Below are 23,623 nucleotides of genomic sequence, written 5' to 3' on the forward strand. Positions count from 1 at the left end.
ACACTGAGGTTGACAGACAGGCAGAGACTGAGGTTGACAGACAGGCAGAGACTGAGGTTGACAGACAGGCAGAGACTGAGGTTGACAGACAGACATACAGACAGAGACTGAGGTTGACAGACAGGCAGAGACTGAGGTTGACAGACAGACAGACAGACAGACAGACAGACAGACAGAGACTGAGGTTGACAGACAGAGACTGAGGTTGACAGACAGAGACTGAGGTTGACAGACAGAGACTGAGGTTGACAGACAGACAGAGGTTGACAGACAGAGACTGAGGTTGACAGACAGACAGACAGACAGAGACTGAGGTTGACAGACAGACAGACAGACAGACAGACAGACAGAGATTAACAGACAGACAGACAGACAGACAGACAGACAGACAGACAGACAGACAGACAGACAGACAGACAGACAGACAGACAGACAGGCAGACAGGCAGGCAGGCAGGCAGGCAGGGACCGAGGTTGACAGACAGGCAATCTGTCTCTGTTGTTAATCTCAGTCTCTCTATCGATCTCCACAGCGAGTCCTCCTAAAGTCCAGCCTCGCTACGACCTGGACCTGGATGCCAGCTATGCCAAGGTAACTATATATTATGCTATATATTATGCCAGCTATGCCAAGGTAACTAAATATTATGCCAGCTATGCCACGGTAACTAAATATTATGCCAGCTATGCCAAGGTAACTATATATTATGCCAGCTATGCCACGGTAACTATATGTTATGCCAGCTATGCCAAGGTAACTATATATTATGCCAGCTATGCCAAGGTAACTATATATTATGCCAGCTATGCCAAGGTAACTATATATTATGCCAGCTATGCCACGGTAACTATATATTATGCTATATATTATGCCAGCTATGCCAAGGTAACTAAATATTATGCCAGCTATGCCACGGTAACTAAATATTATGCCAGCTATGCCAAGGTAACTATATATTATGCCAGCTATGCCACGGTAACTATATGTTATGCCAGCTATGCCAAGGTAACTATATATTATGCCAGCTATGCCAAGGTAACTATATATTATGCCAGCTATGCCAAGGTAACTATATATTATGCCAGCTATGCCAAGGTAACTGTATATTATGCCAGCTATGCCAAGGTAACTATATATTATGCCAGCTATGCCAAGGTAACTATATATTATGCCAGCTATGCCAAGGTAACTATATATTATGCCAGCTATGCCAAGGTAACTATATATTATGCCAGCTATGCCAAGGTAACTATATATTATGCCAGCTATGCCAAGGTAACTATATATTATGCTATATATTATGCCAGCTATGCCAAGGTAACTATATATTATGCCAGCTATGCCAAGGTAACTAAATATAATGCCAGCTATGCCAAGGTAACTATATATTATGCTATATATTATGCCAGCTATGCCAAGGTAACTATATATTATGCCAGCTATGCCAAGGTAACTATATATTATGCCAGCTATGCCAAGGTAACTATATATTATGCCAGCTATGCCAAGGTAACTATATATTATGCCAGCTATGCCAAGGTAACTATATATTATGCCAGCTATGCCAAGGTAACTATATATTATGCTATATATTATGCCAGCTATGCCAAGGTAACTATATATTATGCCAGCTATGCCATGGTAACTATATATTATGCTATATATTATGCCAGCTATGCCAAGGTAACTATATATTATGCCAGCTATGCCAAGGTAACTATATATTATGCCAGCTATGCCAAGGTAACTATATATTATGCTATATATTATGCCAGCTATGCCAAGGTAACTGTATATTATGCCAGCTATGCCATGGTAACTATATATTATGCCAGCTATGCCAAGGTAACTGTATATTATGCCAGCTATGCCATGGTAACTATATATTATGCCAGCTATGCCAAGGTAACTATATATTATGCTATATATTATGCCAGCTATGCCATGGTAACTATATATTATGCCAGCTATGCCAAGGTAACTATATATTATGACTCTCTCACCCTGAGTAAAGCCACAAAACAACATGTAGCTCAACATGGGCAGGGTTGGCATTTATTGAGATGACTCGTGTTCTGGAGGTAGCTCTGCAGCGTGGTCCGCTCGCTGGCACAGCCACACGATCTGATTTTAATCCTAACCTTAACCACACTGCTAACCTATGACCCCCCCTCCCCTCCCCCAAAATAGAAGCTATGTGTCCATAGGAGGAGGAGGATGGTGTGTGTGTGGTGCCCCTAACTAATATCCTAATATCTCTTCCTCCGTTGTCCAGACGTTTGCAGGAGATGTGGGCCACCTGTGGAAGACTTCAGACTCCCTGTTGGTTTGCCAGGAGCTGGTCAGGAAGGGAGTTAGGGGACTAATGTAAGTCCTGATAACTCAAAACCTTACCATGCACCACACAACCAGCACATTCACCTGGTATACCCATCTGTCAGCTGGTTCACTGTTCACCTGGTATACCCCTCTGTCAGCTGGTTCACTGTTCACCTGGTATACCCCTCTGTCAGCTGGTACACTGTTCACCTGGTACCCCTCTGTCAACTGGTTCACCTGGTACCCCTCTGTCAACTGGTTCACTGTTCACCTGGTAACCCTCTGTCAACTGGTACACTGTTCACCTGGTACCCCTCTGTCAACTGGTTCACCTGGTACCCCTCTGTCAACTGGTACACTGTTCACCTGGTAACCCTCTGTCAACTGGTTCACCAGGTACCCCTCTGTCAACTGGTTCACTGTTCACCTGGTACCCCTCTGTCAGCTGGTACACTGTTCACCTGGTACCCCTCTGTCAGCTGGTACACTGTTCACCTGGTACCCCTCTGTCAGCTGGTACACTGTTCACCTGGTACCCCTCTGTCAGCTGGTACACTGTTCACCTGGTACCCCTCTGTCAGCTGGTACACTGTTCACCTGGTACCCCTCTGTCAGCTGGTTCACCTGGTACCCCTCTGTCAGCTGGTACACTGTTCACCTGGTACCCCTCTGTCAACTGGTTCACCTGGTACCCCTCTGTCAACTGGTTCACTGTTCACCTGGTACCCATCTGTCAGCTGGTACACTGTTCCCCATGGCAACCCTCTGTAAACTGGTACAGTGTTCACCTGGTACCCATCTGTCAGCTGGTACACTGTTCCCCATGGCAACCCTCTGTAAACTGGTACAGTGTTCACCTGGTACCCCTCTGTCAACTGGTACACTGTTCACCTGGTACCCCTCTGTCAACTGGTACACTGTTCACCTGGTACCCCTCTGTTAACTGGTTCACCTGGTACCCCTCTGTCAACTGGTACACTGTTCAACTGGTACCCCTCTGCCAACTGGTTCACTGTTCACCTGGTATACCCCTCTGTCAACTGGTTCACCTGGTACTCCTCTGTCAACTGGTACACTGTTCACCTGGTACCCTGGTTAATGAGTGAATGTGTCTCTCTGTCTCAGTGAGTTAATGAAGGAGGACTACAGCGAGATGGTACATAAGAAATCAGAGATCATCCACATCTGCCACTACTGCACTCAGATCCTGGAGAGAACAGAGCAGCTGTGAGTAAACACTTTCATTTGTTTTGACGCTTTTTCCCCTCCAGCTCCTCAGAGGTTTGTTGTTGTTGTCGTCTCCTCTCCCAGGTACGAGGTGTTAATACGGGCCAATATGTTGTCGTTGCCTCTCCCAGGTACGAGGTGTTAATGCGGGCCAATATGTTGTCGTCGCCTCTCCCAGGTACGAGGTGTTAATACGGGCCAATATGTTGTCGTCTCCTCTCCCAGGTACGAGGTGTTAATGCGGGCCAATATGTTGTCGTCGCCTCTCCCAGGTACGAGGTGTTAATACGGGCCAATATGTTGTCGTCTCCTCTCCCAGGTACGAGGTGTTAATACGGGCCAATATGTTGTCGTTTCCTCTCCCAGGTACGAGGTGTTAATACGGGCCAATATGTTGTCGTTCCCTCTCCCAGGTACGAGGTGTTAATGCGGACCAATATGTTGTCGTTCCCTCTCCCAGGTACGAGGTGTTAATGCGGTGTTGTCGTTTCCTCTCCCAGGTACGAGGTGTTAATACGGGCCAATATGTTGTTGTTCCCTCTCCCAGGTACGAGGTGTTAATGCGGGCCAATATGTTGTCGTTTCCTCTCCCAGGTACGAGGTGTTAATGCGGGCCAATATGTTGTCGTTTCCTCTCCCAGGTACGAGGTGTTAATATGGGCCAATATGTTGTCGTCACCTCTCCCAGGTACGAGGTGTTAATGCGGGCCAATATGTTGTCGTCGTCTCCTCTTCCAGGTACGAGGTGTTAATACGGGCCAATATGTTGTCGTTGCCTCTCCCAGGTACGAGGTGTTAATGCGGGCCAATATGTTGTCGTTTCCTCTCCCAGGTACGAGGTGTTAATGCGGTGTTGTCGTCTCCTCTCCCAGGTACGAGGTGTTAATGCGGGCCAATATGTTGTCGTTTCCTCTCCCAGGTACGAGGTGTTAATGCGGGCCAATATGTTGTCGTTTCCTCTCCCAGGTACGAGGTGTTAATACGGGCCAATATGTTGTCGTTACCTCTCCCAGGTACGAGGTGTTAATGCGGGCCAATATGTTGTCGTTTCCTCTCCCAGGTACAAGGTGTTAATACGGGCCAATATGTTGTCGTTTTCTCTCCCAGGTACGAGGTGTTAATGCGGGCCAATATGTTGTCGTCGTCTCCTCTCCCAGGTACGAGGTGTTAATACGGGCCAATATGTTGTCGACGCCTCTCCCAGGTACGAGGTGTTAATGCGGGCCAATATGTTGTCGTTGCCTCTCCCAGGTACGAGGTGTTAATGCGGGCCAATATGTTGTCGTCGTCTCCTCTCCCAGGTACGAGGTGTTAATACGGGCCAATATGTTGTCGTTTCCTCTCCCAGGTACGAGGTGTTAATGCGGGCCAATATGTTGTCGTTGTCACCTCTTCCAGGTACGAGGTGTTAATACGGGCCAATATGTTGTCGTTGCCTCTCCCAGGTACGAGGTGTTAATGCGGGGCCAATATGTTGTCATTCCCTCTTCCAGGTACGAGGTGTTAATACGGGCCAATATGTTGTCGTTGCCTCTCCCAGGTACGAGGTGTTAATGTGGGCCAATATGTTGTCGTTTCCTCTCCCAGGTACGAGGTGTTAATGCGGTGTTGTCGTCTCCTCTCCCAGGTACGAGGTGTTAATGCAGGCCAATATGTTGTCGTTTCCTCTCCCAGGTACGAGGTGTTAATACGGGCCAATATGTTGTCGTTACCTCTCCCAGGTACGAGGTGTTAATACGGGCCAATATGTTGTCGTTTCCTCTCCCAGGTACGAGGTGTTAATGCGGGCCAATATGTTGTCGTCGTCGCCTCTTCCAGGTACGAGGTGTTAATACAGGCCAATATGTTGTCGTTGCCTCTCCCAGGTACGAGGTGTTAATGCGGGGCCAATATGTTGTCGTTCCTCTCCCAGGTACGAGGTGTTAATACGGGCCAATATGTTGTCGTTGCCTCTCCCAGGTACGAGGTGTTAATGCGGGCCAATATGTTGTCGTTTCCTCTCCCAGGTACGAGGTGTTAATGCGGTGTTGTCGTTTCCTCTCCCAGGTACGAGGTGTTAATGCGGGCCAATATGTTGTCGTTTCCTCTCCCAGGTACGAGGTGTTAATACGGGCCAATATGTTGTCGTTTCCTCTCCCAGGTACGAGGTGTTAATGCGGTGTTGTCGTTTCCTCTCCCAGGTACGAGGTGTTAATACGGTGTTGTCGTTTCCTCTCCCAGGTACGAGGTGTTAATACGGGCCAATATGTTGTCGTTTCCTCTCCCAGGTACGAGGTGTTAATGCGGTGTTGTCGTTTCCTCTCCCAGGTACGAGGTGTTAATGCGGTGTTGTCGTTTCCTCTCCCAGGTACGAGGTGTTAATGCGGGCCAATATGTTGTCGTCGTCAGAATACGATGAGATCTCAGACATGAGGAAGAAAATAGTCCTGGTAAGTTCCCTCTGGTCCCGCCCCTGGCTGCTAACCTATCACAGCCTCTGGTCCCTCTGGTCCCGCCCCTGGCTGCTAACCTATCACAGCCTCTGGTCCCTCTGGTCCCGCCCCTGGCTGCTAACCTATCACAGCCTCTGGTCCCTCTGGTCCCGCCCCTGGCTGCTAACCTATCACAGCCTCTGGTCCCTCTGGTCCCGCCCCTGGCTGCTAACCTATCACAGCCTCTGGTCCCTCTGGTCCCGCCCCTGGCTGCTAACCTATCACAGCATCTGGTCCCGCCCCTGGCTGCTAACCTATCACAGCCTCTGTTCCCTCTGGCCCCGCCCCTGGCTGCTAACCTATCACAGCATCTGGTCCCGCCCCTGGCTGCTAACCTATCACAGACTCTGGTCCCTCTGGTCCCGCCCCTGGCTGCTAACCTATCACAGTCTCTGTTCCCTCTGGTCCCGCCCCTGGCTGCTAACCTATCACAGCCTCTGGTCCCGCCCTGGCTGCTAACCTATCACAGCCTCTGGTCCCGCCCCTGGCTGCTAACCTATCACAGCCTCTGGTCCCGCCCCTGGCTGCTAACCTATCACAGCCTCTGGTCCCGCCCTGGCTGCTAACCTATCACAGCCTCTGGTCCCGCCCCTGGCTGCTAACCTATCACAGCCTCTGGTCCCTCTGGTCCCGCCCCTGGCTGCTAACCTATCACAGCCTCTGGTCCCTCTGGTCCCGCCCCTGGCTGCTAACCTATCACAGCCTCTGGTCCCTCTGGTCCCGCCCCTGGCTGCTAACATATCACAGCCTCTGGCCCCGCCCCTGGCTGCTAACCTATCACTCAGCCTCTGTTCCCTCTGGTCCCGCCCCTGGCTGCTAACCTATCACAGCCTCTGGTCCCGCCCCTGGCTGCTAACCTATCATAGCCTCTGGTCCCTCTGGTCCCGCCCCTGGCTGCTAATTTATCACAGCCTCTGTTCCCTCTGGTCCCGCCCCTGGCTGCTAACCTATCACAACCTCTGTTCCCTCTGGTCCCGCCCCTGGCTGCTAACCTATCACAACCTCTGTTCCCTCTGGTCCCGCCCCTAGCTGCTAACCTATCACTCAGCCTCTGTTCCCTCTGGTCCCGCCCCTGGCTGCTAACCTATCACAGCCTCTGGCCCCGCCCCTGGCTGCTAACCTATCACAGCCTCTGGCCCCGCCCCTGGCTGCTAACCTATCACAGCCTCTGGCCCCGCCCCTGACTGCTAACCTATCACAGCCTCTGGTCCCGCCCCTGGCTGCTAACCTATCACAACCTCTGTTCCCTCTGGTCCCGCCCCTGGCTGCTAATCTATCACTCAGCCTCTGTTCCCTCTGGTCCCGCCCCTGGCTGCTAACCTATCACTCAGCCTCTGTTCCCTTTGGTCCCGCCCCTGGCTGCTAACCTATCACTCAGCCTCTGTTCCCTCTGTCCCCGCCCCTGGCTGCTGTTGATTGGTTGTCTCTCAGCCTCCCGTCTCTAGAGCTGCTAATTGATTGGTTGTCTCTCAGCCTCCCGTCTCTAGAGCTGCTAATTGATTGGTTGTCTCTCAGCCTCCCGTCTCTAGAGCTGCTAATTGATTGGTTGTCTCTCAGCCTCCCGTCTCTGGAGCTGCTAACTGATTGGTTGTCTCTCAGCCTCCCGTCTCTAGAGCTGCTAATTGATTGGTTGTCTCTCAGCCTCCCGTCTCTAGAGCTGCTAACTGATTGGTTGTCTCTCTGTGCAGATCTCTGGAGCTGCTAACTGATTGGTTGTCTCTCTGTGCAGATCTCCAACTCTTTAGTCCCCATGGAGCAGATGATTCAGGACATCAAGAGTAAGTTCCTGTCAGGTGGCGTTCTGACGGACAGCTGGACTCAAGCTGGAACTCACCCTGAAGACAGGAAGTAAGTAATGAGAGAGAGTGTGTGTGTGTGTGTGTGTGTGTGTGTGTGTGTGTAGTGTGTGTGTGTGTGTGTGTGTGTGTGTGAGGGCTGTGACGATACAAGTATTGTAATGTTTGTTTTCCGATATGCAAAAAAAATAAATAAATGAAAACACAAAGCCACCCGAAGTCTTTTGTTCATTTTGAAAAACCTTCCGTGTGTAAAATAGTTCGTGTGTTATTCGTCTTGTTCTGCGACGTCACTGGGATCGCGGCGAGTTAGCGTCGATCGTGTTTCTATTTCCGGGCAACATTGTCGCGACGCGCTTAGCGCGTGCTAGTGGCGGGAAAGCGAAAGCGGCAAAAAGTTTTAGTTGTGAGCGTGATGGTTTTACGCTGACAGGAACCGCACGACATCGATCAACGTGACCTTGGTCGGTACCCATGATGCAGCATTCTGTATGTTTTTGCAGTTGACCAATGGGCTTTTCTTGGGCGGACCAGACAGGAGAGCGTTACAGTAGTGAAGCCTGCTTGTTATGAAAGCGTGGATGAGTCTCTCTGTATCGGCCTTAGAGAGAAAAACAGACACACATTAGCAATGGTCCTCAGGTGGTAAAAAGCTTATTTTGGTCACCTTCCTAATGCCTGTTTCGGAAATTGAGTTCAGAATGTAAAATGACACCTTTTATTGGCCGTGAATTAAAATGTGCAGCCAGATTCTCTCTCTCTCTGTCTCTCTCTCTCTCTCTCTTTCTCTCTCTGTCTCTCTCTCTCTTTCTCTCTCTCTCTGTCTCTCTCTCTCTCTCTCTCTGTCTCTCTCTCTCTATTCTCTCTCTCTCTCTGTCTCTCTCTCTCTCTCTCTCTCTCTCTCTGTCTCTCTCTGTCTCTCTCTCTCTCTCTGTCTCTCTGTCTCTGTCTCTCTGTCTCTCTCTCTCTCTGTCTCTCTCTCTCTCTGTCTCTGTCTCTCTCTGTCTCTCTCTCTCTGTCTCTCTCTCTCTCTGTCTCTCTCTCTCTGTCTCTCTCTCTCTCTCTCTCTCTCTCTCTCTCTCTCTCTCTCTCTCTCTCTCTCTGTCTCTCTCTCTCTCTCTCTCTCTCTCTGTCTCTCTCTGTCTCTCTCTCTCTCTCTCTCTCTCTCTCTCTCTCTCTCTCTCTCTCTCTCTCTCTCTCTCTCTCTCTCTGTCTCTCTCTCTCTCTGTCTCTCTCTCTCTCTCTCTGTCTCTCTGTCTCTGTCTCTCTGTCTCTCTCTCTCTCTGTCTCTCTCTCTCTCTGTCTCTCTCTCTCTGTCTCTCTCTCTCTCTCTCTCTCTCTCTCTCTCTCTCTCTCTGGGAGGTACTAAATGTTACCAGGTTACAGTGTACTTCAGAGATTACAGCCATCTACCACCAGTTTGTTCATGGTTTTCTCTCTCTGTCTCAGTGTTGAGAGGATTAAGGTTCTCCTGGACTCCATTACGGCCATCTACCACCAGTTTAAGAAGGACAAGGCTGAGAGGCGTCTGCCATACAACGAGGAACAGATACACAAATTTGACAAGTAGGTCCGTCTTTCCTTTCCCGCCGACCAGGGTTTGTGTCGGCCTTTTGACGTGAGTTAAAGTACATGTATTCATATTCTCTGGTTACAGTATAGTAATATTATAATGTTTCCATGGTTACAGTATAGTAATATTATAATGTTTCCATGGTTACAGTATAGTAATATTATAATGTTCCTCTGGTTACAGTATAGTAATATTATAATGTTTCTATGGTTACAGTATAGTAATATTATAATGTTTCTATGGTTACAGTATAGTAATACTATGTTTCTATGGTTACAGTATAGTAATATTATAATGTTCCTATGGTTACAGTATAGTAATATTATAATGTTTCTATGGTTACGGTATAGTAATATTATAATGTTTCTATGGTTACGGTATAGTAATATTATAATGTTTCTATGGTTACAGTATAGTAATATTATAATGTTTCTATGGTTACAGTATAGTAATATTATAATGTTTCTATGGTTACAGTATAGTAATATTATGTTTCTATGGTTACAGTATAGTAATATTATAATGTTTCTCTGGTTACAGTATAGTAATATTATAATGTTTCTATGGTTACGGTATAGTAATATTATAATGTTTCTATGGTTACGGTATAGTAATATTATAATGTTCCTATGGTTACGGTATAGTAATATTATAATGTTCCTATGGTTACGGTATAGTAATATTATAATGTTTCTATGGTTACGGTATAGTAATATTATAATGTTCCTATGGTTACGGTATAGTAATATTATAATGTTTCTATGGTTACGGTATAGTAATATTATAATGTTTCTATGGTTACAGTATAGTAATATTATAATGTTTCTATGGTTACGGTATAGTAATATTATAATGTTTCTATGGTTACAGTATAGTAATATTATAATGTTTCTCTGGTTACAGTATAGTAATATTATTATGTTTCTATGGTTACAGTATAGTAATATTATGTTTCTATGGTTACGGTATAGTAATATTATAATGTTTCCATGGTTATATTATAATGTTTCCCTGGTTACAGTATAGTAATATTATAATGTTTCCATGGTTACAGTATAGTAATATTATAATGTTTCCATGGTTACGGTATAGTAATATTATAATGTTTCTCTGGTTACGGTATAGTAATATTATAATGTTTCTATGGTTACGGTATAGTAATATTATAATGTTTCTATGGTTACGGTATAGTAATATTATAATTTATCTATGGTTACGGTATAGTAATATTATAATGTTTCTATGGTTACTGTATAGTAATATTATAATGTTTCTATGGTTACAGTATAGTAATATTATAATGTTTCCATGGTTACAGTATAGTAATATTATAATGTTTCCATGGTTACGGTATAGTAATATTATAATGTTTCCATGGTTACGGTATAGTAATATTATAATGTTTCCATGGTTACGGTATGGTAATATTATAATGTTTCCCTGGTTACGGTATAGTAATATTATAATGTTTCCATGGTTACGGTATAGTAATATTATAATGTTTCTATGGTTACGGTATAGTAATATTATAATGTTTCTATGGTTACAGTATAGTAATATTATAATGTTTCTCTGGTTACAGTATAGTAATATTATTATGTTTCTATGGTTACAGTATAGTAATATTATGTTTCTATGGTTACGGTATAGTAATATTATAATGTTTCCATGGTTATATTATAATGTTTCCCTGGTTACAGTATAGTAATATTATAATGTTTCCATGGTTACAGTATAGTAATATTATAATGTTTCCATGGTTACGGTATAGTAATATTATAATGTTTCTCTGGTTACGGTATAGTAATATTATAATGTTTCTCTGGTTACAGTATAGTAATATTATTATGTTTCTATGGTTACAGTATAGTAATATTATGTTTCTATGGTTACGGTATAGTAATATTATAATGTTTCCATGGTTACGGTATAGTAATATTATAATGTTTCTATGGTTACGGTATAGTAATATTATAATGTTTCTATGGTTACGGTATAGTAATATTATAATGTTTCTATGGTTACAGTATAGTAATATTATAATGTTTCTATGGTTACGGTATAGTAATATTATAATGTTTCCATGGTTACAGGTATAGTAATATTATAATGTTTCCATGGTTACGGTATAGTAATATTATAATGTTTCCATGGTTACGGTATGGTAATATTATAATGTTTCCCTGGTTACGGTATAGTAATATTATTATGTTTCTATGGTTACAGTATAGTAATATTATTATGTTTCTATGGTTACAGTATAGTAATATTATAATGTTTCTATGGTTACGGTATAGTAATATTATAATGTTTCCATGGTTACAGACAGAAGCTGGTGTTCCATGCCACCAAAGCCAGGTCTCTGTTTACAGAGGAGTGTGCCATGAAGTATCGCCTCTTCATCTCTAAGAGCGAGGAGTGGATGAGGTAAGTTTCCTGTTAATGAACGAAGGTATCTGATGCGGTCAGTGTGTTCTGTGAAGGAAGGAAGGAAGGAAGGAAGGAAGGAAGGAAGGAAGGAAGGAAGGAAGGAAGGAAGGAAGGAAGGTAGGTATCAGATGAGGTCAGTGTGTCCTGTAAATGAAGGTGTGTGTTCTGTATCAATAGTATCAATAGTTGTGTTTATCTCCCCTGTACAGGAAGGTGTGTGTGTGTGTGTGTGTGTGTGTGTGTGTGTGTGTGTGTGTGTGTGTGTGTGTGTGTGTGTGTGTGTGTGTTCTGTATCAATAGTTGTGTTTATCTCCCTGTACAGGAAGGTGCATCACGTGAGGAAACAGCTGATTAGTCTAACCAGCCAATTCAACAGCGTGGAGAAAGAGGTTTCCATGGTGATGGAGAGAGTTATTAAGGTCAGAACTCCACACACACACACACACACACACACACACACACACACACACACACACCTTACTAAACACTGATAACACGGACCCTGACCCAGCTCAGTATCTAGGAGTGGGATAACAGGGACCCTGACCCAGCTCAGTATCTAGGAGTGGGATAACAGGGACCCTGACCCAGCTCAGTATCTAGGAGTGGGATAACAGGGACCCTGACCCAGCTCAGTATCTAGGAGTGGGATAACAGGGACCCTGACCCAGCTCAGTATCTAGGAGTGGGATAACAGGGACCCTGACCCAGCTCAGTATCTAGGAGTGGGATAACAGGGACCCTGACCCAGCTCAGTATCTAGGAGTGGGATAACAGGGACCCTGACCCAGCTCAGTATCTAGGAGTGGGATAACAGGGACCCTGACCCAGCTCAGTATCTAGGAGTGGGATAACAGGGACCCTGACCCAGCTCAGTATCTAGGAGTGGGATAACAGGGACCCTGACCCAGCTCAGTATCTAGGAGTGGGATAACAGGGACCCTGACCCAGCTCAGTATCTAGGAGTGGGATAACAGGGACCCTGACCCAGCTCAGTATCTAGGAGTGGGATAACAGGGACCCTGACCCAGCTCAGTATCTAGGAGTGGGATAACAGGGACCCTGACCCAGCTCAGTATCTAGGAGTGGGATAACAGGGACCCTGACCCAGCTCAGTATCTAGGAGTGGGATAACAGGGACCCTGACCCAGCTCAGTATCTAGGAGTGGGATAACAGGGAACCCTGACCCAGCTCAGTATCTAGGAGTGGGATAACAGGGAATCCTGACCCAGCTCAGTATCTAGGAGTGGGATAACAGGGACCCTGACCCAGCTCAGTATCTAGGAGTGGGATAACAGGGACCCTGACCCAGCTCAGTATCTAGGAGTGGGATAACACGGGACCCTGACCCAGCTCAGTATCTAGGAGTGGGATAACAGGGACCCTGACCCAGCTCAGTATCTAGGAGTGGGATAACAGGGACCCTGACCCAGCTCAGTATCTAGGAGTGGGATAACAGGGACCCTGACCCAGCTCAGTATCTAGGAGTGGGATAACAGGGACCCTGACCCAGCTCAGTATCTAGGAGTGGGATAACAGGGACCCTGACCCAGCTCAGTATCTAGGAGTGGGATAACAGGGACCCTGACCCAGCTCAGTATCTAGGAGTGGGATAACAGGGACCCTGACCCAGCTCAGTATCTAGGAGTGGGATAACAGGGACCCTGACCCAGCTCAGTATCTAGGAGTGGGATAACAGGGACCCTGACCCAGCTCAGTATCTAGGAGTGGGATAACAGGGACCCTGACCCAGCTCAGTATCTAGGAGTGGGATAACAGGGACCCTGACCCAGCTCAGTATCTAGGAGTGGGATAACAGGGACCCTGACCCAGCTCAGTATCTAGGAGTGGGATAACAGGGACCCTGACCCAGCTCAGTATCTAGGAGTGGGATAACAGGGACCCTGACCCAGCTCAGTATCTAGGAGTGGGATAACAGGGACCCTGACCCAGCTCAGTATCTAGGAGTGGGATAACAGGGACCCTGACCCAGCTCAGTATCTAGGAGTGGGATAACAGGGACCCTGACCCAGCTCAGTATCTAGGAGTGGGATAACAGGGACCCTGACCCAGCTCAGTATCTAGGAGTGGGATAACAGGGACCCTGACCCAGCTCAGTACCTAGGAGTGGGATAACAGGGACCCTGACCCAGCTCAGTATCTAGGAGTGGGATAACAGGGACCCTGACCCAGCTCAGTATCTAGGAGTGGGATAACAGGGACCCTGACCCAGCTCAGTATCTAGGAGTGGGATAACAGGGACCCTGACCCAGCTCAGTATCTAGGAGTGGGATAACAGGGACCCTGACCCAGCTCAGTATCTAGGAGTGGGATAACAGGGACCCTGACCCAGCTCAGTATCTAGGAGTGGGATAACAGGGACCCTGACCCAGCTCAGTATCTAGGAGTGGGATAACAGGGACCCTGACCCAGCTCAGTATCTAGGAGTGGGATAACAGGGACCCTGACCCAGCTCAGTATCTAGGAGTGGGATAACAGGGACCCTGACCCAGCTCAGTATCTAGGAGTGGGATAACAGGGACCCTGACCCAGCTCAGTATCTAGGAGTGGGATAACAGGGACCCTGACCCAGCTCAGTATCTAGGAGTGGGATAACAGGGACCCTGACCCAGCTCAGTATCTAGGAGTGGGATAACAGGGACCCTGACCCAGCTCAGTATCTAGGAGTGGGATAACAGGGACCCTGACCCAGCTCAGTATCTAGGAGTGGGATAACAGGGACCCTGACCCAGCTCAGTATCTAGGAGTGGGATAACAGGGACCCTGACCCAGCTCAGTATCTAGGAGTGGGATAACAGGGACCCTGACCCAGCTCAGTATCTAGGAGTGGGATAACAGGGACCCTGACCCAGCTCAGTATCTAGGAGTGGGATAACAGGGACCCTGACCCAGCTCAGTATCTAGGAGTGGGATAACAGGGACCCTGACCCAGCTCAGTATCTAGGAGTGGGATAACACAGGGACCCTGACCCAGCTCAGTATCTAGGAGTGGGATAACAGGGACCCTGACCCAGCTCAGTATCTAGGAGTGGGATAACAGGGACCCTGACCCAGCTCAGTATCTAGGAGTGGGATAACAGGGACCCTGACCCAGCTCAGTATCTAGGAGTGGGATAACAGGGACCCTGACCCAGCTCAGTATCTAGGAGTGGGATAACAGGGACCCTGACCCAGCTCAGTATCTAGGAGTGGGATAACAGGGACCCTGACCCAGCTCAGTACCTAGGAGTGGGATAACAGGGACCCTGACCCAGCTCAGTATCTAGGAGTGGGATAACAGGGACCCTGACCCAGCTCAGTATCTAGGAGTGGGATAACAGGGACCCTGACCCAGCTCAGTATCTAGGAGTGGGATAACAGGGACCCTGACCCAGCTCAGTATCTAGGAGTGGGATAACAGGGACCCTGACCCAGCTCAGTATCTAGGAGTGGGATAACAGGGACCCTGACCCAGCTCAGTATCTAGGAGTGGGATAACAGGGACCCTGACCCAGCTCAGTATCTAGGAGTGGGATAACAAGGGACCCTGACCCAGCTCAGTATCTAGGAGTGGGATAACAGGGACCCTGACCCAGCTCAGTATCTAGGAGTGGGATAACAGGGACCCTGACCCAGCTCAGTATCTAGGAGTGGGATAACAGGGACCCTGACCCAGCTCAGTATCTAGGAGTGGGATAACACAGGGACCCTGACCCAGCTCAGTATCTAGGAGTGGGATAACAGGGACCCTGACCCAGCTCAGTATCTAGGAGTGGGATAACAGGGACCCTGACCCAGCTCAGTATCTAGGAGTGGGATAACAGGGACCCTGACCCAGCTCAGTATCTAGGAGTGGGATAACAGGGACCCTGACCCAGCTCAGTATCTAGGAGTGGGATAACAGGGACCCTGACCCAGCTCAGTATCTAGGAGTGGGATAACAGGGACCCTGACCCAGCTCAGTATCTAGGAGTGGGATAACAGGGACCCTGACCCAGCTCAGTATCTAGGAGTGGGATAACAGGGACCCTGACCCAGCTCAGTATCTAGGAGTGGGATAACAGGGACCCTGACCCAGCTCAGTATCTAGGAGTGGGATAACAGGGACCCTGACCCAGCTCAGTATCTAGGAGTGGGATAACAGGGACCCTGACCCAGCTCAGTATCTAGGAGTGGGATAACAGGGACCCTGACCCAGCTCAGTATCTAGGAGTGGGATAACAGGGACCCTGACCCAGCTCAGTATCTAGGAGTGGGATAACAGGGACCCTGACCCAGCTCAGTATCTAGGAGTGGGATAACAGGGACCCTGACCCAGCTCAGTATCTAGGAGTGGGATAACAGGGACCCTGACCCAGCTCAGTATCTAGGAGTGGGATAACAGGGACCCTGACCCAGCTCAGTATCTAGGAGTGGGATAACAGGGACCCTGACCCAGCTCAGTATCTAGGAGTGGGATAACAGGGACCCTGACCCAGCTCAGTATCTAGGAGTGGGATAACAGGGACCCTGACCCAGCTCAGTATCTAGGAGTGGGATAACAGGGACCCTGACCCAGCTCAGTATCTAGGAGTGGGATAACAGGGACCCTGACCCAGCTCAGTATCTAGGAGTGGGATAAGAACAAGACTCCAGCCTCCATAGTGACCGTTAGACTTGCCACCCTACCGTTTGGTAGCATTTCTGTCCATTAAATGTGCCACCGTTTGTTAGCATTTCTGTCCATTAAGAACCACCGATGTGCTACCGTTTGGTAGCATTTCTGTCCGTTAAGAACCACCGATGTGCTACCGTTTGTTAGCATTTCTGTCCATTAAGAACCACCGATGTGCTACCGTTTGTTAGCATTTCTGTCCATTAAATGTGCTACCGTTTGTTAGCATTTCTGACCGTGCTAACATGGTTTCAGACTAATCTCAGAGTTATAAAAACCAGGTCCAACAACTCGGGCTAAATGCAGGACCAGTCAACAGTCTGGACACACCGACTCATTCAAGGGTTTTATAGTGAACACATCAAAAACGATGAAATATGGAATCATGTAGTAACCAAAAAAAAAGTGTTAAACAAATCAAAATCTATTTTATATTTTTGATTCTTCAAAGTAGTGTTAGGGTTGAACTGGCTATTTGTATGCATAACCTATATAATATACTGGGGACGCTATGCTACAATATTAAGTATATGAACTACGGATAAATCAACTGTTGAAGACAAGAAGAACTACAACCGGCGACAGGAAGTGCGTCACGAGGCTGAGACCAGCCTGCACGCCGACGATAGGAGAAGCAAGTTTAAACCACGCTCCTCCTCCCTCGGACAGGCCCGGCATTGAGCGGGAACTATCTCTGTCAGAGTATATAGCGAGAACAATAGGAGGTGTCGCTCTCTTCTCTGTTTTACCCTGCGAGGCAAAACAGCGAGACCGTGTATATAGACGAACCGCACATATACCACACACGTGTTTGCATTAATTAAAGTACAGCTAAATCAGAAGTTACTATGTGATGACTATTTTGTTCTGTTACCAGAAAAGAACTGTCGCAACATTAACAGTAGTCACCTTTTGCCTTGATGACAGCTTTGCATGGGTGGAGTAGACATTATGGGGCATGAATGTATTTTTCAGCTTCAGACCAATGCCTTTTCTACCTTAAAATATGTTTTTTAGTTTTTAATATCCATGTTTGTGTGTATTGTAGTTACAGGAGCAGTTACCTGGTAAGGTGCTACCTCTGGCGTCCAGTGGTATGGTGAAACCTCAAGCCTACCTCAGCCAGAGCACCCTGGTAGAGATGACCCTGGGGTGAGTTACTGTCTCTGACCCCTGACCCTTAACCCCTGACCTTACCTCAGCCAGAGCACCCTGGTAGAGATGACCCTGGGGTGAGTTACTGTCCTTAACCCTTAACCCCTGACCTTACCTCAGCCAGATCACCCCTGGTAGAGATGACCCTGGGGTGAGTTACTGTCTCTGACCGTTAACCCTTAACCCCTGACCTTACCTCAGTCAGAAAACCCCTGTAGAGATGACCCTGGGGTGAGTTACTGTCTCTGACCCCTGACCCTTAACCCCTGACCTTACCTCAGCCAGATCACCCCTGGTAGAGATGACCCTGGGGTGAGTTACTGTCTCTGACCCCTGACCCTTAACCCCTGACCTTACCTCAGCCAGAGCACCCTGGTAGAGATGACCCTGGGGTGAGTTACTGTCTCTGACCCTTAACCCCTGACCTTACCTCAGCCAGAGCACCCTGGTAGAGATGACCCTGGGGTGAGTTACTGTCTCTGACCCCTGACCCTTAACCCCTGACCTTACCTCAGCCAGAGCACCCTGGTAGAGATGACCCTGGGGTGAGTTACCGTCCCTAACTGTTAACCCTTAACCCCTGACCTTTACCTCAGTCAGATCACCCCTGTAGAGATGACCCTGGGGTGAGTTACTGTCTCTGACCGTTAACCCTTAACCCCTGACCTTACCTCAGTCAGAAAACCCCTGTAGAGATGACCCTGGGGTGAGTTACTGTCTCTGACCCCTGACCCTTAACCCCTGACCTTACCTCAGCCAGATCACCCCTGTAGAGATGACCCTGGGGTGAGTTACTGTCTCTGACCCCTGACCCTTAACCCCTGACCTTACCTCAGCCAGATCACCCCTGTAGAGATGACCCTGGGTGAGTCTCATTATCACGATGTTACATCTGAGGACATGTTTGTTGACTTGAGGGAAGATCTATAACCAGTGGGACGATAGTCCACCATCTCAGTGACAGTGTCCAGTGTTAACCAGTGGGACGATAGTCCACCTTCACAGTGTCCAGTGTTAACCAGTGGGACGATAGTCCACCATCTCAGTGACAGTGTCCAGTGTTAACCAGTGGGACGATAGTCCACCATGTCAAGACAGTGTCCAGTGTTAACCAGTGGGACGATAGTCCACCATCTCAGTGACAGTGTCCAGTGTTAACCAGTGGGACGATAGTCCACCATCTCAGTGACAGTCCAGTGTTAACCAGTGGGACGATATTCCACCATCTCAGTGACAGTGTCCAGTGTTAACCAGTGGGACGATAGTCCACCATCTCAGTGACAGTGTCCAGTGTTAATCAGTGGGACGATAGTCCACCATCTCAGTGACAGTGTCCAGTGTTAACCAGTGGGACGATAGTCCACCATCTCAGTGCCAGTGTCCAGTGTTAACCAGTGGGACGATATTCCACCATCTCAGTGACAGTGTCCAGTGTTAACCAGTGGGACGATAGTCCACCATCTCAGTGCCAGTGTCCAGTGTTAACCAGTGGGACGATAGTCCACCATCTCAGTGACAGTGTCCAGTGTTAACCAGTGGGACGATAGTCCACCATCTCAGTGCCAGTGTCCAGTGTTAATCAGTGGGACGATAGTCCACCATCTCAGTGCCAGTGTCCAGTGTTAACCAGTGGGACGATAGTCCACCATCTCAGTGCCAGTGTCCAGTGTTAACCAGTGGGACGATAGTCCACCATCTCAGTGACAGTGTCCAGTGTTAACCAGTGGGACGATAGTCCACCATCTCAGTGACAGTGTCCAGTGTTAACCAGTGGGACGATAGTCCACCATCTCAGTGACAGTGTCCAGTGTTAACCAGTGGGACGATAGTCCACCATCTCAGTGACAGTGTCCAGTGTTAACCAGTGGGACGATAGTCCACCATCTCAGTGACAGTGTCCAGTGTTAACCAGTGGGACGATAGTCCACCATCTCAGTGACAGTGTCCAGTGTTAACCAGTGGGACGATAGTCCACCATCTCAGTGACAGTGTCCAGTGTTAACCAGTGGGACGATAGTCCACCTTCACAGTGTCCAGTGTTAACCAGTGGGACGATAGTCCACCATCTCAGTGACAGTGTCCAGTGTTAACCAGTGGGACGATAGTCCACCTTCACAGTGTCCAGTGTTAACCAGTGGGACGATAGTCCACCATCTCAGTGACAGTGTCCAGTGTTAACCAACCAGTGGGACTAATATTCCACCTTCTCAGTGACAGTGTCCAGTGTTAACCATTGGGACTAATATTCCACCTTCTCAGTGACAGTGTCCAGTGTTAACCAGTGGGACGATAGTCCACCCTCTCAGTGACAATGTCCAGTGTTAACCAGTGGGACGAAATTACACCCTCTCAGTGACAGTGTCCAGTGTTAACCAGTGGGACGATAGTCCACCATCTCAGTGACAGTGTCCAGTGTTAACCAGTGGGACGATAGTCCACCATCTCAGTGACAGTGTCCAGTGTTAACCAGTGGGACGATAGTCCACCATCTCAGTGACAGTGTCCAGTGTTAACCAGTGGGACGATAGTCCACCATCTCAGTGACAGTGTCCAGTGTTAACCAGTGGGATGATAGTCCACCATCTCAGTGACAGTGTCCAGTGTTAACCAGTGGGACGATAGTCCACCATCTCAGTGACAGTGTCCAGTGTTAACCAGTGGGACGATAGTCCACCATCTCAGTGACAGTGTCCAGTGTTAACCAGTGGGACGATAGTCCACCATCTCAGTGACAGTGTCCAGTGTTAACCAGTGGGACGATAGTCCACCATCTCAGTGACAGTGTCCAGTGTTAACCAGTGGGACGATAGTCCACCATCTCAGTGACAGTGTCCAGTGTTAACCAGTGGGACGATAGTCCACCATCTCAGTGACAGTGTCCAGTGTTAACCAGTGGGACGATAGTCCACCATCTCAGTGACAGTGTCCAGTGTTAACCAGTGGGACGATAGTCCACCTTCACAGTGTCCAGTGTTAACCAGTGGGACGATAGTCCACCATCTCAGTGACAGTGTCCAGTGTTAACCAACCAGTGGGACCAATATTCCACCTTCTCAGTGACAGTGTCCAGTGTTAACCATTGGGACTAATATTCCACCTTCTCAGTGACAGTGTCCAGTGTTAACCAGTGGGACGATAGTCCACCCTCTCAGTGACAGTGTCCAGTGTTAACCAGTGGGACGAAATTACACCCTCTCAGTGACAGTGTCCAGTGTTAACCAGTGGGACGATAGTCCACCTTCACAGTGTCCAGTGTTAACCAGTGGGACGATAGTCCACCATCTCAGTGACAGTGTCCAGTGTTAACCAGTGGGACGATAGTCCACCATCTCAGTGACAGTGTCCAGTGTTAACCAGTGGGACGATATTCCACCATCTCAGTGACAGTGTCCAGTGTTAACCAGTGGGACGATATTCCACCATCTCAGTGACAGTGTCCAGTGTTAACCAGTGGGACGATAGTCCACCATCTCAGTGACAGTGTCCAGTGTTAACCAGTGGGACGATAGTCCACCATCTCAGTGACAGTGTCCAGTGTTAACCAGTGGGACGATAGTCCACCATCTCAGTGACAGTGTCCAGTGTTAACCAGTGGGACGATAGTCCACCTTCACAGTGTCCAGTGTTAACCAGTGGGACGATAGTCCACCATCTCAGTGACAGTGTCCAGTGTTAACCAACCAGTGGGACCAATATTCCACCTTCTCAGTGACAGTGTCCAGTGTTAACCATTGGGACTAATATTCCACCTTCTCAGTGACAGTGTCCAGTGTTAACCAGTGGGACGATAGTCCACCCTCTCAGTGACAGTGTCCAGTGTTAACCAGTGGGACGAAATTACACCCTCTCAGTGACAGTGTCCAGTGTTAACCAGTGGGACGATATTCCACCATGTCAAGACAGTGTCCAGTGTTAACCAGTGGGACGATAGTCCACCATCTCAGTGACAGTGTCCAGTGTTAACCAGTGGGACGATAGTCCACCATCTCAGTGACAGTGTCCAGTGTTAACCAGTGGGACGATAGTCCACCATCTCAGTGACAGTGTCCAGTGTTAACCAGTGGGACGATAGTCCACCATCTCAGTGTCCAGTGTTAACCAGTGGGACGATAGTCCACCATGTCAAGACAGTGTCCAGTGTTAACCAGTGGGACGATAGTCCACCATCTCAGTGACAGTGTCCAGTGTTAACCAGTGGGACGATAGTCCACCTTCTCAGTGACAGTGTCCAGTGTTAACCAGTGGGACGATATTCCACCATGTCAAGACAGTGTCCAGTGTTAACCAGTGGGACGATAGTCCACCCTCTCAGTGACAGTGTCCAGTGTTAACCAGTGGGATGATAGTCCACCATCTCAGTGACAGTGTCCAGTGTTAACCAGTGGGACGATAGTCCACCATCTCAGTGACAGTGTCCAGTGTTAACCAGTGGGACGATAGTCCACCATCTCAGTGACAGTGTCCAGTGTTAACCAGTGGGACGATAGTCCACCTTCTCAGTGACAGTGTCCAGTGTTAACCAGTGGGACGATATTCCACCATGTCAAGACAGTGTCCAGTGTTAACCAGTGGGACGATAGTCCACCATCTCAGTGACAGTGTCCAGTGTTAACCAGTGGGACGATATTCCACCATCTCAGTGACAGTGTCCAGTGTTAACCAGTGGGACGATAGTCCACCATCTCAGTGACAGTGTCCAGTGTTAACCAGTGGGACGATAGTCCACCATCTCAGTGACAGTGTCCAGTGTTAACCAGTGGGACGATAGTCCACCATCTCAGTGACAGTGTCCAGTATTAACCAGTGGGACGATAGTCCACCATCTCAGTGACAGTGTCCAGTGTTAACCAGTGGGACGATAGTCCACCATGTCAAGACAGTGTCCAGTGTTAACCAGTGGGACGATAGTCCACCCTCTCAGTGACAGTGTCCAGTGTTAACCAGTGGGACGATAGTCCACCATCTCAGTGACAGTGTCCAGTGTTAACTCTTTCCATCCTTTCTGTGATTTCCAGGATGAAGAAGCTGAAGGAAGAGATGGAGGGGGTAGTGAAGGAGTTGGCTGAGAACAACCACTTCCTGGAGAGGTGAGGACTGGCTACACGGAGCACTTCCTGTCAGATCGTTATCACTACCCCTTGATAAGACATATGAAGGCCGCCTACTTCCTGTCAGATCAGCTGTTTGGTACTTCCTGTCAGATCAGCTGTTTGGGTACTTCCTGTCAGATCAGCTGTTTGGTACTTCCTGTCAGATCAGCTGTTTGGGTACTTCCTGTCAGATAAGCTGTTTGGTACTTCCTGTCAGATCAGCTGTTTGGGTACTTCCTGTCAGATCAGCTGTTTGGGTACTTCCTGTCAGATCAGCTGTTTGGTACTTCCTGTCAGATCAGCTGTTTGGGTACTTCCTGTCAGATCAGCTGTTTGGGTACTTCCTGTCAGATCAGCTGTTTGGTACTTCCTGTCAGATCAGCTGTTTGGTACTTCCTGTCAGATCAGCTGTTTGGGTACTTCCTGTCAGATCAGCTGTTTGGTACTTCCTGTCAGATCAGCTGTTTGGTACTTCCTGTCAGATCAGCTGTTTGGTACTTCCTGTCAGATCAGCTGTTTGGTACTTCCTGTCAGATCAGCTGTTTGGGTACTTCCTGTCAGATCAGCTGTTTGGGTACTTCCTGTCAGATCAGCTGTTTGGGTACTTCCTGTCAGATCAGCTGTTTGGGTACTTCCTGTCAGATCAGCTGTTTGGGTACTTCCTGTCAGATCAGCTGTTTGGGTACTTCCTGTCAGATCAGCTGTTTGGTACTTCCTGTCAGATCAGCTGTTTGGGTACTTCCTGTCAGATCAGCTGTTTGGTACTTCCTGTCAGATCAGCTGTTTGGGTACTTCCTGTCAGATCAGCTGTTTGGTACTTCCTGTCAGATCAGCTGTTTGGGTACTTCCTGTCAGATCAGCTGTTTGGTACTTCCTGTCAGATCAGCTGTTTGGTACTTCCTGTCAG

General features: G+C 48.1%; 1 protein-coding gene across 1 annotated transcript in view; it reads left to right on the plus strand.

Annotated features, from left to right (window-relative positions):
* The window catches only part of LOC123732793 (serine/threonine-protein kinase TBK1), a 69,982-nt gene that overhangs the window by 46,095 nt on the left and 264 nt on the right, over nucleotides 1-23,623 (plus strand). Inside the window, exons 10-19 of the mRNA XM_045712067.1 lie at nucleotides 533-591; nucleotides 2,276-2,367; nucleotides 3,445-3,546; nucleotides 5,894-5,975; nucleotides 7,747-7,865; nucleotides 9,263-9,379; nucleotides 11,712-11,813; nucleotides 12,139-12,235; nucleotides 17,520-17,623; nucleotides 22,642-22,713. Coding sequence (XP_045568023.1) covers nucleotides 533-591; nucleotides 2,276-2,367; nucleotides 3,445-3,546; nucleotides 5,894-5,975; nucleotides 7,747-7,865; nucleotides 9,263-9,379; nucleotides 11,712-11,813; nucleotides 12,139-12,235; nucleotides 17,520-17,623; nucleotides 22,642-22,713 — 946 coding nt within the window. The remainder of the gene's footprint in view (nucleotides 1-532; nucleotides 592-2,275; nucleotides 2,368-3,444; nucleotides 3,547-5,893; nucleotides 5,976-7,746; nucleotides 7,866-9,262; nucleotides 9,380-11,711; nucleotides 11,814-12,138; nucleotides 12,236-17,519; nucleotides 17,624-22,641; nucleotides 22,714-23,623) is intronic.

This window comes from Salmo salar, unplaced genomic scaffold (genome assembly GCF_905237065.1).
Source record: "Salmo salar unplaced genomic scaffold, Ssal_v3.1, whole genome shotgun sequence".
NCBI classification, from domain to species: Eukaryota; Metazoa; Chordata; class Actinopteri; order Salmoniformes; family Salmonidae; genus Salmo; species Salmo salar.